A 16,447-nucleotide genomic window follows, 5' to 3' on the forward strand; every position below is an offset into this window, starting at 1 on the left:
TTTTAAGCCATTGGATGAGTTTTCTGGATGATGTCGAGACCAGCGCGCACTAGAAAATATCTCCAGCTACAAATTGAGCTATAATTTGTCATGATTCTGTTGCGAAATAAAGCCAGAAACTTGAAGCACGTTTCTGGCGTCAGAATTCATAATATCGATAATACAGAGCAAAAAATGTGACAAGTTTAGTCACAGACTTAAGACCCGCCGGATCAAGACCAAGACGGATCTTATGTCTGTGTCTGAAGGCTGTGAATGGAAATTATTAATTAAAAAGTCACGTGACTACCCCGGGCCCTTAAAAACCGAAGCTAGCCGCTACGAAATTCTTACGCACCCAGTAGACAGGCTCGCAAATCTCGAACGCACCCCGTAGACGGTCGTGGGTGGTGGTCCCCGGTTAAATGAGAAAAGAGGGACGCCGGTGTAACACGTACGTAGGTGGAACGGCGCGGCGCGGCGGTGTGGCGAGATGCTGGCATGTCACGTCAAGGTCTAAAAGTCGGCGAAACAATATCCCAGCCATCGGGCCATCCTGCCGAGGCGGGCTACATCTTTCTTCCCTTTTCTGTAGCTGCCGGCTGGTCTTGCCGCTTCTTCTGTTCCGTATTAGTTATCGTTTATCAGGCCAGCCAGACAAAACGCGCCGTCGGGAATTGGGTGAGCCATCTGTTGCCAGACATGATCGATAAAAGTCCGCCAAGTGCTATCAGTGCTAAACTGCTATTTCGACGAGCTGCCGCACGTTTTGCCCCTTCCTCCTCCCCCCTCTTTCAACCACCCCTCCCAGTTCGTCGTACCCACCCTTAGCAGCCGACAACCACCCTCCCCCCCTTCCAGTTTCGCTCGGTCGTCGTTTGACGAGCGTTCACCACCTTCTGCGATTTCTTTTCCCTTCCGCGCGCGCAGTTCTTTCGCCCTCGTACTCTTCCGCAACATCTGCCCCGGAAACCGGCACCGATCACGGAACTGTATACGCAATAAATCGAATCCGCCCTACAAATTGCTCGTTACTGCTGATTACGTTTTTATGGATACACGCCGCGAGTGGGCTCTCCACCCGAAACGTGCGCCGATGAAATTTTTTCGCCCTTCACCCATTTTTTCGCTTCTTCTACCATCTCTTCTCCTTCTCGCTTCCTACTCGGACAATATCCAAATAAATTATTTGGAAAATAATAGCCAAGTTATTTGAAATAATCATGTGCTATTTTGTTCGAACGGACGAATAATTTTCCTTTAGATTAGGGTGGGGGACCCAATTACTGTGCCTATATTAATTAAAAAAGAGTTATATAATACAAATATTAACTGAAAAATTTAGTACTTTTATCGTACCCTTTCCCTTCTTTCATTTTCCGTTTTTTAGTACTTTTGTACTTTTTTAATCATTATGCTTTAAAAATAAGTGTACTTAATATAGGCACAGTAATTGGTGCCTCCACAGTAATTGGGTCCCTTACCCTATATCATGATTATCCGAATTCTACAGGGTTCGGAACGCGTACAATTCGAACTACCCCAAACGGTGAAGCCACATGTGAAAAGCGTATTGAAAAGCTTCAAACGGTTAAATTGCTGTTACATATGTTAGTTTATGATGGAAAGTTATGGATAGTCACGTTTGGCAATCATAATGTATGACGTCTCTAATACGTCATTTAAAGGGAAGGGGTTAACGCAATTTTTGTGCTCGTATGAATATCTACAGTCCAGTAGCGAGTATCAATGCGTTCCGCGTGATTTAATTGTTCGTGATATCGTGATTCTATTTTAAAACCTAATCGCGAGCGCGGAATGATTACATCGAATGAAAAGGAGAAGCGAACTTGTTTGCTCTTGTATTTTTGTAATTTCGGTGAATTACGCCGCGGATGTAGTAATTCGAGAGAACAATATCGACAGAGCACGCCGGAAGGAACGAAACCTCCCATTTCGCCTTTTCCAATTTCTGGAGTGTCAATTTTGCAACACATGGCCCTTGCGTTATCACGATGGAAGATTACGCTTCCTCTCGTTTTTTTTCCCTCCTTTTCTCTCTTCTTCTCTTTTTTTTTTTTACTAAGGTATCGGGCAATTTCTCCGAATGGCTTGATCAAATTGTCCAGTTATTCGATATTGATCCGAAAAAATGATTTCATTTGAAAATATGAATTAAACGCAAACGAAGACCACCACTATTGCATTGAAATTTATTCTTTCTTATAAAACTTTACATCTTATAAAACTTAATACTGTTTGCATAGCATCACTGCTCAATGTGCAGCTGTTACATAAATTCGTCGTAAATATTCATACTCGCAGACTGCAGATCTATATGCAAAATGAAAATTGAAGGAACAGGAATGGAATAAAAAATTTATTTTGAACCTTATTAATTACAATAAATTCATATTAACATTACGACATTTCTTAATATTTTATACCACACTTATTTTTGTCGTAAATGCATGAAATCTGCAGTCTATTCATAAACAATATAATGCACGTTCCACCAAAGTAATTTCACGACACACGACGGTAGGTAATTTTCAAAATTTCGCTCCACTAAATCAATGTCTCCATAATTTGCAGTTGTACAATCTTCAAACAAATTTCCTGATTAAATCGCTGTTCACTTCAATTTTCATAATTAAACATTCGAATTGTCCAAAAGCATTGACAAACGGACTTCAATAACGGAAATGCGTCAGCCCGGTCGAATTCAGGAAAATTCGATTCTCATGGAAACGAGATAACATCGCGCAGAATTTTTCCCCTGCCAATTCGTGATGGAAGTTTCTTTCGTATTTGTTAATCAAACGGAATTTCTGACCGATGCGTTAATCGCGCGATCGCGACAACAAGTTCGGGAGTACAAAGGTGGAATCATAAAGAAAAAAAGTTTTTAATATGACCAGTTCACAGGGTTTGCGAAAACTGAAGTATTTTTATGAAACCAGGGGATCAGAAACATCCCTTGTAAGCTGTTGCACGGGATGCTCTGCGGTGGTGTAGTGTGAGTAGTGTACACGCCGATGCATGTATAAATTGAATTCACTATAGGAATTCCTCGTCAAAGAGAGGAATTCTTGCTTCCTCTTTTCCGTCGATATACAGCCCGCTCCTGTACAGTGTGACTTCGAGCGTGAAACTGTTCAAGGCCTCGGGCTGCACAACCATGTGGTCACTGATACCGAAGAGTCATGCATCCGAAAAGAAATCATATCTGTTATCACCCGATCCTCACCTAACCACCTTGTCGAGTAGAAACGCATTTTTGGCAATTTTCTGGAAATTATTCCGTTTATTTAAACTTACCCAGACCTCTAACAAAGGACGTCACGGGAATGCAACACTATTATGATAAAATTTTTAGTCAATTTATGTAGGACATAGTTTTTTGGGAAATATTTCACACGTACTATTTTGTATATGCATTAATTCATATTTTGGGGGGTGAAAACAGCCATCAAAGTTTCTACCTAGATAACATTTTTAAATTACATAATTGTTATATTATTTTACAAGCTTACTTGCAAAAGACATTATTCAAAGGACATTTTGTATCTAAATGTAATTGTGACATAAATGTTTAAAAAAAAAAACAGCCCCAAAAAATGGGGTTGAAAAATTAATTAGAAAGCTTGTCAGATGCTGTATGTAAACAAAAGAAAGCTCCAAAATATTGTTAGAGTATAAAAAGAAAATTTTTGTATTGGTATTTATAACGCTGTATATTAGTCGAAAGATTAAATAAACAGCTAAGTAGATAGGACTAACTAAGAACATTTAAAGACATTATCACTAGATTTGTATGCTGTTCTCTGATTACGTGTCTTTTCCACGGCTGTTAATAAAAGCTACATTATCGAATGCCAAAAATACATTCGCCAGCAAATATTCTATAATACGAACCATCGACACCTATTTCTGTAAAGAAATACCGCAAGCAATTAGTCAGACGTCACGTGTTAATAAGCAGGAAGCTAGTTCGCGTTCAGAGGTAAATCGGCATGTATCACTCACCCGAAGTAATCTGATATCCAATAGTTAGATAACCAGTTAGCAAAAGCACTTCGGTTTCGAACAGTTAAGTCAGGAAATGGACTCTATCAATTCATTAGGTTATCAATCACTTCGCCAAATTAATATTAATATCGATCGTCTGCTATCGCTACAGTCGTTTATATTAATAACACAAATCTACGTATTGTAGAATTTTTCAATTTTCGAACAATTACCGTTTCCATCCCTACAAGATAGCAAGTAAAACATTTAAAACAATTGTCTGTTTCATTCTGAAAACATGAACACCAAAATATTGGAGGAACTTCATTATTTTCAATATAACTTTGGAGTTGGTTGACCTTGTCAAGAATATTAATTTCAATCCTGTAATACAATTTAAAAAATTTTAAATGCATAAAATCTGCAGTCTATTGGCCCACTGTATAATATACTGGCATCGTTTAACTGTCACAGTTTACCCCACATTGTGATTCAGGATAGAAAGAGATTCTTCCTACATTAATTTTGTAGTTTCGTCATAAATGAATGAAATCTGCAGTCTATTCGCCCACTGTATGGTATACTGGCATCGTTTAACTGTCATAATCTACCCCACACTGCGATTCAGGATAGAAAGAGACTTTTCTTGCGTTAATTTTGTGTTTTATCGATTTCTGTGTTCAGACATGGATCCACCGATCCACTCGAGGAAAGTCGCCGATCGACGAGGGAACGGGGATCACGGCGACTCGATCAGCGATCGAGATCATAGACTGAATCACGTGTACCAAGGCTCGCTTCGGGAAACGGGCTCGACCCTGGAGCCATTCTTCGACGGCGACTCCGCAGCCGGGTCCTCCGTCGAAATTCTACCGGCAGCTACTTGTATCCTTCTGATAACATCTTGGCACCTGTTTGCTCTCACGTAAACAACGTTTTCAAGTGTACCGGAGAAGGAGGAAGAGGAAAGAAGCAACGCGTTCAATTCAACGACGGCGGCCAATGATTTTCCTTTCTCCACCACCGTACCCCCCGGTAATCGCGAATTCCCTGCGCACATCCATCGACCAGGAGCCGATTCGTACGAAAATTTGTTTCTCCGATCACGAAACTCTTTGTATCGTTTCGCGTCATTCCAACGATGATACTCTACCGCGACTGCTACGCTTAAAACCGACTCGGTTCTGTTGCTTCGAGAAGAAGATTTTTTGGTAAGTAACGTGCAGACTGTGGATTTTCCGCATTTATATCACGGAAATCTAATGGAATTCTAATCTATTGCATTGTATTCTTAAATCTCTGGATTATATAGAAATTTGTAAATTAGTTTTTTGGAGAATATTAAATTTGTTTTTGTTTCGATTAAAAAGAATATAGTCTTATTCTTTTTAATAGACATAAGAGATGAATTAAAGTGTTCTATATTCCAGTATAATTTGTTTCAGATATTTTTTGGTTTCCGATCCCTTCTCAATTGAAGATTAATATTTATTCAGAATTATTTTGCGTTCTTCATTTAAGGGCTCAGTTAAAAAAAAACAGTTTAATCTTGCTTACTCGCGTTCATTCATTCGATTCACGATATTCATTTACTTCCCACGATTCAAGCTTCAGCATTTCGAACGTCTACGAGAAACTATAATTCTTTGAAGAGTCTGTTCGATAAACGAGCACACTGGACCAAGCTAGTACTCAGAAATTGGAAATTCGAACGAAAACTTCGAGGAACGTCTTAGAACTTGTTACTATTGTGCAAAGTGTGGTTCAGAAAGTAGATCCCCCAGGTTTTTAATGCGCACGGTGCGGTGTTTTAATAGCGACGAGTTGACATTCTTCCGGAGTAAACAGTTTGCTCGCCAATTAAGAAGACACGTCTGGTTACAGCAATGTCAGCATCCACCTGTTACTTGACAATCTACCTGACCTACGTGTAAGTCCGCACTTTAATGTAGCACCACTTACACGATCTTGCGACAGAAGAATGAGACTAGGAGAAACTTTCCGAGCACTTCCGAATGTACAGGGTATTCACGGAATCACGATACTAAGTTGCACACACCTGTGGCACTCGTTAACTCTTTATGTCCTGAATTGTGCAATTTTTTTGTTTTCGTTGCTGTTCTTATGTCGGATGTCTGCCTTAGAATTTTTTAAATAGCACAAATAGCGTGTACGAAGTAACGAAGGAAATAACAGTAACTCTGAATTTATCTAGTAAATGTTAGCACAATCATATCTACGAGTGTTCTCGCTGTGGCGATTTATAAAGTCCACTAGACTACGGATTTCATGCATTTATCACAAGAATGAAAAGACGTTAGAATGATTTAAGGATATTGTTATGTCATTTTCTACTTTTTAAGGTCATTAAAAGGGAAAATAAAATTTTATATAACCTCAGTCTCTCACAATAGACGTGGACAATTTTTATTTTGCCATAAAAATCCGCAGTCCAATGCATCATTTTGCATTTTTCTAGATTCATACAAAAATATCCACTACCTATCAGGTAAACATATAATTTAACTATTTACATAATGAAAATTAAATTAATTTTTGTCAATATTTAAAACACATAATTTAGTTCTCCAAGGCAAATATTCATAATTCTTTTAAAAATCCTCGATCAGAAAATATTAATGTGGCACATAAATATATGTGAAAGAAGACCATACTGCAATGTTTATAAAAATTGTTACTGTCATTTGATATTTTAATGTTACAGGCATGAAGGTATGAATGCATATAATATAAATATTGAATGAAATGAAATACAAAAAGTCGAAACATAGTTCGGTCAATATTTCAATGAAGCTGATATTTGTAAATATTTTAATTATCGCCCTTCAGGGTATAAAGAGTTATAGTGAACTTTCGGACTTTCTTTATTTTTGTATAGTGTCGACATTCACTCATTTAACACTGAGATTATCAGGTGGGTCAAACTTATTAAACAAATTCGTGCGCAAACTGCAATAAAAACTGCATTCTTTATACATGATAAATAAACTCTTTAACTGCCAACAATTCTAATATTAAATCACACAATTTCCAAACCATATGATACAATTTAGGTTTCTATTCATTTATGAGGAAACGTTTTTGATATGACAAGTTGTGGTAAAATAAGAGTAAACGCGAAAGCTTAGCTATACAGATTAAGTCGATTATACAAAGTGATATAATGGAATATCATAATCATGTATAGTATAATAAATATTGCCGAGAGGAAGGAGAAGAGTGAGAAAAAAAAGTCAAGCGACATAAAAAGTTAACGAATCACTTGTAGATTAACTATAACTGACTGTTTGGAGGAAAGTTATTGACAATAATAAAACATATTTTTATGACGCAGCTCATTTTAAGTTCCTCTCAAATGAACGTCGAATATTGCAAGCAAAGAATAACTTTCTTACACTTAATATATATTACAATTTAAAAAATAAGTAGTTTTCTGTTAAAGAAAATTGTCCGGTTTCTCAATCGTCTCTCTGAAGAATATTCCGGCGTATTAATTGTGACAGGAAAAGTGTTTTATCGTAACGGAAAAGTAAATATTGTAAAAGTTGCAAAGGGATAAAAACAAGGTTCATTTATTCTACCGAGTATCAATCAATTGTGTAGACAAACAGAGACGAGAAACAAATTGAGAAACACTATTAAATCGGGCGCGTGGAAACGAAGTTTCGTGTTCGTCAAGTTAATGAAAAACAATTAATTGTTAAGCGACGAGTACTTCGCATTTTCACAAACCAATTGAAGGGAATGAAAATGGCACTCGTTTTCCTCCAGTGCTGATTATCTTGATTACAGAATGGAGCGTTGTTGTTATAGCTACATACGTTATCGTAAAACTAACTGGCTACTTGATAGTGTAGATATTAACTCGTAATAATTATCATAATTATATATATATAAGATAAGGAACTGCAACATAAGTAAAGAACTCTAATACAAGAAACGGATAAAATTCCACAATTTTCTTTTCACTGCAATGATTGCACGCATGCAAGTAGTGCATGTATCATGAAGTTGTGAGCAACCTGTATGTTTCGGAACGTATCGGAAGGATATTAAGAAAATTCAAGATTGAATATTACACATTTTTGTTAAGTAGAGACAGAATTCTGTTGTTCTTTGATCAATATTTAAACCCACCGTACGCTATGCCGGAGTCATTCGTGACCCGTCGCGGTGGGGATAAATTTTGCAACAACAAAAATTACTACAAGTTGCAAAAAGGTCGATTAATTTTCCCAGAAAAAATTGCTAACGGTATTTTCGGATCGTTAACATGATTTCTTAATAGACAGAACCGATTTTTTCAATATTAATCATATGTGTCTTGCGGTAAATAAATTACTCTACTTTCTCTGGATTGAAATGAATTTAAATAATCCACGACCATTGATGACAGATAATATCATAATTTATCAGAAAATATAAGGAAAAATAGAATGCAGATCGCATACGCGTTAGGATGCAAAACCGATTTCTGACGTTAGGACACTTCAGGGACCTCGGCAGACCACGAGTTGCAATAACATTTCTGAAGAAACTTGGGTGGCGATTGCGGCGGCATAGTGATCCGAGTTCCCGATTTTGCCGATTGTAGGGATAAATCGACCGCGACTGTGAACAGATTCCCTGTTTATTCAGATTACAGCGAGCCGCCTTGGTATTTATAACACGATACCATTCCGGGCGGCGCTCTAACCGCACCGCGAACGTGGAATTAATATTCTGACGAATATCGGGACGGGCGAATATCGTAACGGTAGGGACGAAGATCGTCGTGGATCGTGGATCTCTCGTCATGTTGAACAGCTCCACCGTGCGATTGTCCGTCTAGGCTTAACGAGATATCTCGTTAGCACTGCATGTTCGTTCGCGGTCTCTCTACCTCTTTCTACTTCTCCACCTTCCTCCCCCTGTCTCTCTCTCTCTCTCTCTCTCTCTCTCTCTCTCTCTCTCTCTCTCTCTCTCTCTTCCTCCTTCCGACTCGCTTCAATACCGGCCGTCGATTGTCTGATCTGTTACGGTGATAGAATTATTAAATCCCAGCTTTTGGTTCTTCGTTTTTTTTTATTCTCGTCTAGACTCCCCAGCCGTTTTTCTCTCCCCTATTTTTCCATCGCCCGCTCCACGGACACGACGCATTGTTACGATCGCTGATAAGAGTAATCGACAGCCGAGATAAATACGTGGCTGTTAATATTACAGCTAAAATTGTTGGGCGAGATACAGGAACCCTGCCAGGCGTCGGTCTTCCCACCTATTGTACGATTATAGTCATTAAACGTTATTAACGGGTTCTTAACGGATTCTGTTACTTAGCGTAGCTGGAATCGTTCGGTGGATCGCCGTGGTGCAGATCTTTATGGATTTTCATCGTGTAATGTGTACAATCATTTGTAGACTGCGATTTTTATTCAAAACAGAAACTGTTTGTATTACAACAGCTACGTATACCTTTATTTCTTTTTTTTTTTTAATAAGCATATTGAGCTAAAAATAGTACAAAAGTATTCTGAAATTCTTGAAATGTTTTTACTGTTTGCATTTGATCTCACTTTTTGCCATGAATGCATAAAATCCGCAGTTTAGTGATAAAATACTTCGATACGATTTAGTGAAGTTTCGTTTGAGTTTTCATTTACTGGAAATATTGATAGAGGACATTTCATTCGAATCTTTTAACATCTGTCTGTAATATTGTGAATTTGCAGAAAATTTCACACGGTACGGTTACAGTTAGAAATATTATTTTGCTGCATTTTAAGTTGTTCATATTTATTATCAACGTTTTGAAGATGTATGTACACAGAAAAGGAAGATTTACTTCTATGGTGTGGTTATCATCGATGGAATGATTAATTACTAGGTGTAGAAATTACAGTAAAGTCTTGATCTACGCCGAACGGAGCTACACGATCTTAGTCAGTTCGCCTATCTCCTGCCCTGGGAGCAGTGTGAAGTGTAAACATGCCGCGTAATCCGATATCGGGTCGGGTGTATCGGTGTGAACCACTACTAATCCATTTACAAAACTGTTTTATTTTTCATTATTTTTTACGGCTATTTCGCCAACTTATTCGTGGCATTTTTCTGATTAAAATGACATTGTACAGGGTGTATAAACATTATATGTAACGACCACCATAGTGTGATTCTACAACTCTGGATCGGTGGAAATCTGTTTAAAAAATGCACCGCAAAATTCACCTTGACCTTGGAAATCAAGGTCAAAGTGTCGAAAAATTTTCTTTTATTGCATCGTATAGTACTCATCGCTCAAATTTTTCGACACTTTGTCCTTAATTTTAGAGGTCAAGGTGAATTATGCGGTGCATTTTTCTCATAGTGTGTAGAATCACACTATGGTGGTCGTGACATATAATTTTTATACACCCTGTACACGATATAATTTGAAACGTATTTACTGGTTTTATTGACGGTATGCACCTTTACACGCATTGTCCTTTTCTACGTTCGGCGCGGTCGACGAGGTCACAAGAAAATAGCTTAGCCCTACAGGATCTGTCACAGCACGGACCCGAGCATTGGGCTTAGATCAAGACTTTACTATAATTCGGTGTCCTCTTGTCAGAACAGATGACATGGTTATTTGTTCGCATTTTCTCTGGTTGCATTTTAGTTGTAGAAAAATGCAAGCAAACCCACAGAAATGGTTTGTATGTCAGCTGTTCTGTAAGTTAAGCAATTTTCAATCATATTTAGGTAATAAAAATGTTAAAACATTGGAAAACCTATAGAAATCTTTTTTGAGGAAGGATATTGAAATATATACAAATTTTCTGTAAATGAACGGCAATTTTAAGAGGATACCGAATCAATTTCTGCACTTGATACAACTGTTTTCTTAGACAACTCGAATGAAATCACAATAAATTGATTATTGTTAATAACTTACGCGAACCCATACATATCCCTGATCTCAATTACAAGTAGTGATATAATTTACCAATTCTAAAGAGCGTTTAAGAGTACACAAGTCTGAAGCGATCGTTAGATTTGTAACGAAAAGAAAACCGAGAGATCGGACTGAGTTTATAGGGATCGGTACAAGCCTTTTGGAAAAGTTTATTCTCGAATCATGTGAGTTCTTCTATACCAATTACAATGAAATTATCTGAAAAAACGAAACACTTGAAGAAAATGTTTATTCTACTTATTTTATTAACCGAGAATGAACGTATGACCGGATATAAAAAACCTTGTAAAATTTTTATTCAACTTACCTCCGGTCTAATGTTCAAACATGATTCAAGTGTGTGTCTGTGTTAAATATTAGTAAATTTGAAATATACAACGTTGACTGCCAAATTTGTTGCTATTTGAATATACAGTTAGGATTAAATGTGTTGGATGACTCCGAATGAAAGAATTTACGATTCTAAGCACAAAAATATTCGCTTGACGATTGTTAGTGACATAATACAAATAAACTTATTGTATTTAATAACTGAAAAGTCCTTTAATCATTCGAGAAACTGAATCTACAAAAATATCTTTTGGTTGCTCAACCATTATTTCATTTAGTTTACAATACCGGTCGAAAATATGGGACCAAGTTTCACAATATTAACAACTGTACAGTTTTTCTTTTATTATTGTTCCTGTTTTTGTTAGTATATTTTTCATTGGCTATAATGCCTGGTCGTCTACACATTTTATCTTCAAGATGAATAACAAGAAGGTCCATACAATAGAGTTCTGTAAACAAATGAATGGTACGGAGATTATTTAAAAAATATGTTAAAGGTTTAAACGTACCAGCAGACATATCATTATCACCAATCATATCACCAAAACTAACTGAAAAAAATCCGCATTAAGCCACACAGAAAATAATTAAAATATTCAAAACATCAAAATCCGGCATTAACCCCTCGCACTACAATATCGAGTCAGGCTCATGATGAGGATTTTGAACAGAATTATTAATTTCCTTTAAACCAAAATAGAATTTTGCTTGATTGTTATCGATATACAGGGTGTCCCAAAAATGTGGTTCTTCCTTGAAAGGGGTGATTCCTGAGGTCATTTCAAGTAACTTTTTCCTTTGCGAAAATCATCTCCGCGGCTTTGTTCAGGAGATATTAACGAAAAACGCGAACCAATCACAGCGCGACTACAGGGGACGAATTTCGACTCGGCGACAGGTGTCGTTGAACGCGGCGTTGGCATTGGCCGAGCCGGAATCCGTCCGCCATAGCCGCGCTCTGGTTGGTCCGTGTTTTTCGTCAATAACTCCCGAACAAAGCCGCGGAGAACATTTTCGCAAAGGAGAAAGTTACTTCAAGTGACCTCAGGAATCACCTCTTTCAAGTAAGTACAACATTTTTAAAACAGCCTGTATAGCCAGTGAAACATGCACACGTAAAATATAAACTTCCAGTTTCTTCGAGGGAACTATAAGCGACAAAGAAGTTCCAATCTCTCTAACCGTGAGATAAATCGTAGTGCAAGGGGTTAATGTCCATTCGAGTCTGTTTCTTACCGAAAAGAGCCAACATCCCCTTTCAGCCGACCCCACACGCGAACAGAATAACCAAAACACTCTCTGTACATTATCTGTACAGCGAAACATGTGAAACAAAGCTAGCAGTAAAAAGAGCATCGCACGGAGCAGGACAGAGAGGGTTAACCATAAAAAAAAAGATGAAATGAGTCACAGGGGCGTAAAATTGATAACCCAAACGGAGGTAAGGAGAGCTCATCCGGAATTCCAGCGGGTCCCCGCGTGTATTATGCAAATCGCAATCGAGCCGGTTGTAACGATAACGATAAACGCAGTCCCACGAAGAAGTATAATTATTCATTCGTCGGCGCGGACGCGTTTTGCCAGCGACCCCCCCCCCCTCCCCCCCACCCTGAAATGCCGACCGAAAATCGCGTCCCCGAGAATTTCGCGCGCGAATGAGTACAGAGTCGTTAATTAACCCTTAAGCGAACTATTGAGACCAATGCGGCCCATGGCTTTATGCTAATAATTAGATTGCGGATCTTTATGCAAAATAAAAATGATGTACATCGATAAGGAACAGAGGTTAAATTAAAATGTAATTTCTTCTTCCACATAATTTTAATAAATCGCGGCGAATATAACGTCTTCGTAATTTAGTGTTCCAGTTAATTAATTTAATCATAAATGCATGAAATCCGCTAATAATTATTTAATGCGTAACTATGAATAGTACAGCTTGTGAATTCAGATTAAATTTTTTTCTGCCATTTCAAAGCAGTTTTTGATGGTCCATTTAAGGGTTAAGAGAAGCTGTAGCCGTGCTTTCGATACCGTCGCGATCGGTATGCATGCGCGAAAGAATGTCGCGTTGCTTGTATGACGAGCTTCCACCTTAAGTAGCGTAACAGATAACAAAAGACGGGGAAAGAAGACCGTGAAAAGGAATATAAGAGAGCGAAGAAAAAGGGAGAACGATTCTCCCGTTCGCTATCCTAAAGAACGTGTTCCGTTGTTTTCGCGAGAAACGAGAATACGCCACGACGCGAATATTGAGTAGCGATCTAGCGACCGTCTGTGGCTGTGCGCGTGTGCAAGATAAAAATCGAATTTGCCTGTGCGTGCGAAGGATGCGAGCTGTTGTATTTTTCTGTAAATAAATTCCCCTTCGTACAGCTCTGGAAGTTGGCTGCGAATCTTTGTTTGTTAATGTAAAACATCGTTCTCTTTCGTTTAAAAAATCGTCTGTCTGCTCTTTCGCAGTAGAATCGATTTTTATAGCGAAAGAGAAAAAGAAAAATTGGGAAGATGGAAATTTGCACAAAGATCTGCAGTCTACTAATAAGTATTGCGATTTCCAATTGTTTAGTAGGCGATGATCATCTTTATTGCTGTAGAATGGTTTTAGTGTCCTTAACGGGTAGACTGCGGATCCTTATCTGTTTCATAATTTTCTAAGGACCAGAACGCAATTTCTATTAGCTGGAATCGAGAGCGTCTTTGTCTTTCATGTAGATTTTCATTGTTTTCTCTCTCTCTCTCTGCAGTATATCGATTTTTATAAAATAAATTATGAAAGTGGAAATTCGCAGTCGATTTATAAGTACCAAGATTTCGAATTGTTTAACCGTTGATGTTCGTTCTGGCTTATTGCTGTGGAGTATTTGTCATTGTCCTCGATGAGTAGACTGCGGATTATATGAGTTTATAATAAAAAATTAATATTTCTGCTTGTTGCCGTTGAGGCAGAAAATTTTGCATTTTGCATAAAGTATCCACAGTCTATTGACGAAGCAACTTCCATTGAAAATTTTATCTTAAAATGTTCTTATTACGAATTTTATTTTATTTTGTGTTCGGGCTTCGGTTAAACTGAAGCTTTCGACAAAAATATTTCTAATGTTGCTTTAGAGCAGGGGTTCCCAAAGTTTTGTCTAGGTCGGCGAAATTATTGCAAATTCCAAAATATTTGGCGAGCCACAAGAAAAAAGACAGGTAAAAGTTAAACACAAGGGAAAGATTTATACTAATTTTATAACATAATCGTTCTTTATTAATGAGAACAGTTACTTTTTATTACGAACTTTTACTAACACATTTCAAAAGTATAATTCGCGGGCCGCACTTTGGGAATCGCACTTTCGGTTCGGAGTGTCTCTATAGTGAATTAATTAACTATAACTTTGAAAACGACTGATTTGACGTGACACGATTTGTAAATGTACTATAAGGAGCACTTATCTAACTTAAAGCGTCGAATAAATGATTGCCCGGTTCGCCTAATCGAACGAACGTGCCAAATATGTGTAAATTTGAAGAGGATGTCTTGTATTGTTTAGATGTATAATTCTTTTGTTTTCGTCTTGTTTCCTCAGCTTCGAGTGTTGACTGGTTTTTGTGAACACTTCGATCGTGAATGTTTACGACAGTGTTGCATACCAAGGTCCTGTCAATACGTCTACGAGTATTCGGGTCAATAAATTTAATGTTTACGATAATGTTCGATGCTATCGAAGTCACGACGGCGTGATAACAACACTGTGGCGGTGTACTTAAATATTTTCTAAGCATAAAGGCGACTAGATCATAGAAGAGTTTTATTTAATTAAAGCCCAATGTGCGCTGAACTCCAGCTTGAACAAATTTTCATTTAACTTGTTCGGAACGGGATCCTACTTGGGACAGAAAATTATTCGATATTTTTCAACCGACGATAGGTCGGTAATAGTTAGATGTATAAGTTGATCGATTGATCAATTCTAATATTTAGTTTCGAACTATTGGCACAATACAAAATTGACAAAATGTTGAGGAAACCATTTTTTAAAATCCCTTCTATAAGCAGTCCATTCGAAAACAGTTACAAAAAAATTCAGAACTCGGAAACGACGTGAAGAAATGGATGGGAGCTATAGTGAGCATTTAGGAGATTTGGAAGTAGAGAGTCGGACACGTGAAATTAGGAACTGGGAAATTAGGGAAACGGACGTTTGGGAAGGTGAAAACAAGGAAAATGGACGTTTAGAAAATTGGAAACCGAGAAAATAGACCGCTGGGAAATTGGAAATTAGACAAATGGACGTTTAGGGAACTGGGAAATTAGGGAAATGAACGTTTGGGAAGGTGGAAACGAGGAAAATGGACGTGTAGAAAATTGGATACCGAGAAAATAGACCGCTGGGAAATTGGAAATTAGGAAAATAGACGTTTAGGGAACTGGGAGCTTGAAACATAAGGAACTTGGGAACTTGAGCATGTGTTTGACAGTGTCAGAAATCAGAATTCTGTGAAAGCAGAAATTTCAAATTCAATTTCAGAAAGTATAAAACTTGGAAAATGGAAAAAACTTTGAAAATTAGATTTTTATGAAAGTAGAGATTTCAAGAAACGAAAACATGGAAACCTACGAAACAAAGGATAATTCGTTCCGAACAAGTTAAGTACCTATACGAAACTCTAGTCCCAGCTGCGAGTGTTTCGTCTGATTGCGAGTGTTGAACGAGTGCGTCGATGCAAACTAGAGGTGATGATACTTAATAACAGTGGATACGAGGATCCTATTTATGTGTAGATTGTGTAAAATACGAAATAGATCGAAAACGATATTATTGAAATTATTGGATTGTTGACTGTAGGTGTTTACAACGGTTATATAAAATGTACACATATGTATTAGGCCGTAAGTTATAAATAATACAAAGAGGAAATCAAACGATGGCGAGACTGGCCTTCCACGTTTCGATGACACAAATGACTTTCCTTCGAGGTCGCTGCGATGATCCTTTTCGGAAAGCATAAATAAAAACAATTCGCATTTGCTGAAGTTCAGAACTGGCAAAAATAAGGAAGTCTGAGAAGAGTGGTACCGGAAGTAAAGATTTCTATGTTCCATATTTCTGCTTTCCGATCATTTTATACCACTCTTCTGCTAGAGCTAAAGGTATTAACTCAATGCCGACGCTCAATGCT

At 37.7% G+C, this 16,447-nt stretch overlaps 2 protein-coding genes across 2 annotated transcripts in view; both read left to right on the forward strand.

Annotated features, from left to right (window-relative positions):
• Window positions 1-4,919, forward strand: part of LOC143352722 (lachesin) — a 143,966-nt gene extending 139,047 nt beyond the window's left edge. Inside the window, exon 8 of the mRNA XM_076785440.1 lies at window positions 4,675-4,919. Coding sequence (XP_076641555.1) covers window positions 4,675-4,919 — 245 coding nt within the window. The remainder of the gene's footprint in view (window positions 1-4,674) is intronic.
• A 144-nt stretch (window positions 4,920-5,063) lies between these two features.
• LOC143352719 (serine/threonine-protein kinase VRK1) overlaps window positions 5,064-16,447 on the forward strand; it is a 103,774-nt gene continuing 92,390 nt past the window's right edge. The window contains exon 1 of the mRNA XM_076785436.1: window positions 5,064-5,201. The gene's annotated coding sequence lies outside the window, so the exon portion shown is untranslated. The remainder of the gene's footprint in view (window positions 5,202-16,447) is intronic.

Source organism: Halictus rubicundus, chromosome 3 (genome assembly GCF_050948215.1).
Source record: "Halictus rubicundus isolate RS-2024b chromosome 3, iyHalRubi1_principal, whole genome shotgun sequence".
Classification (NCBI taxonomy): Eukaryota; Metazoa; Arthropoda; class Insecta; order Hymenoptera; family Halictidae; genus Halictus; species Halictus rubicundus.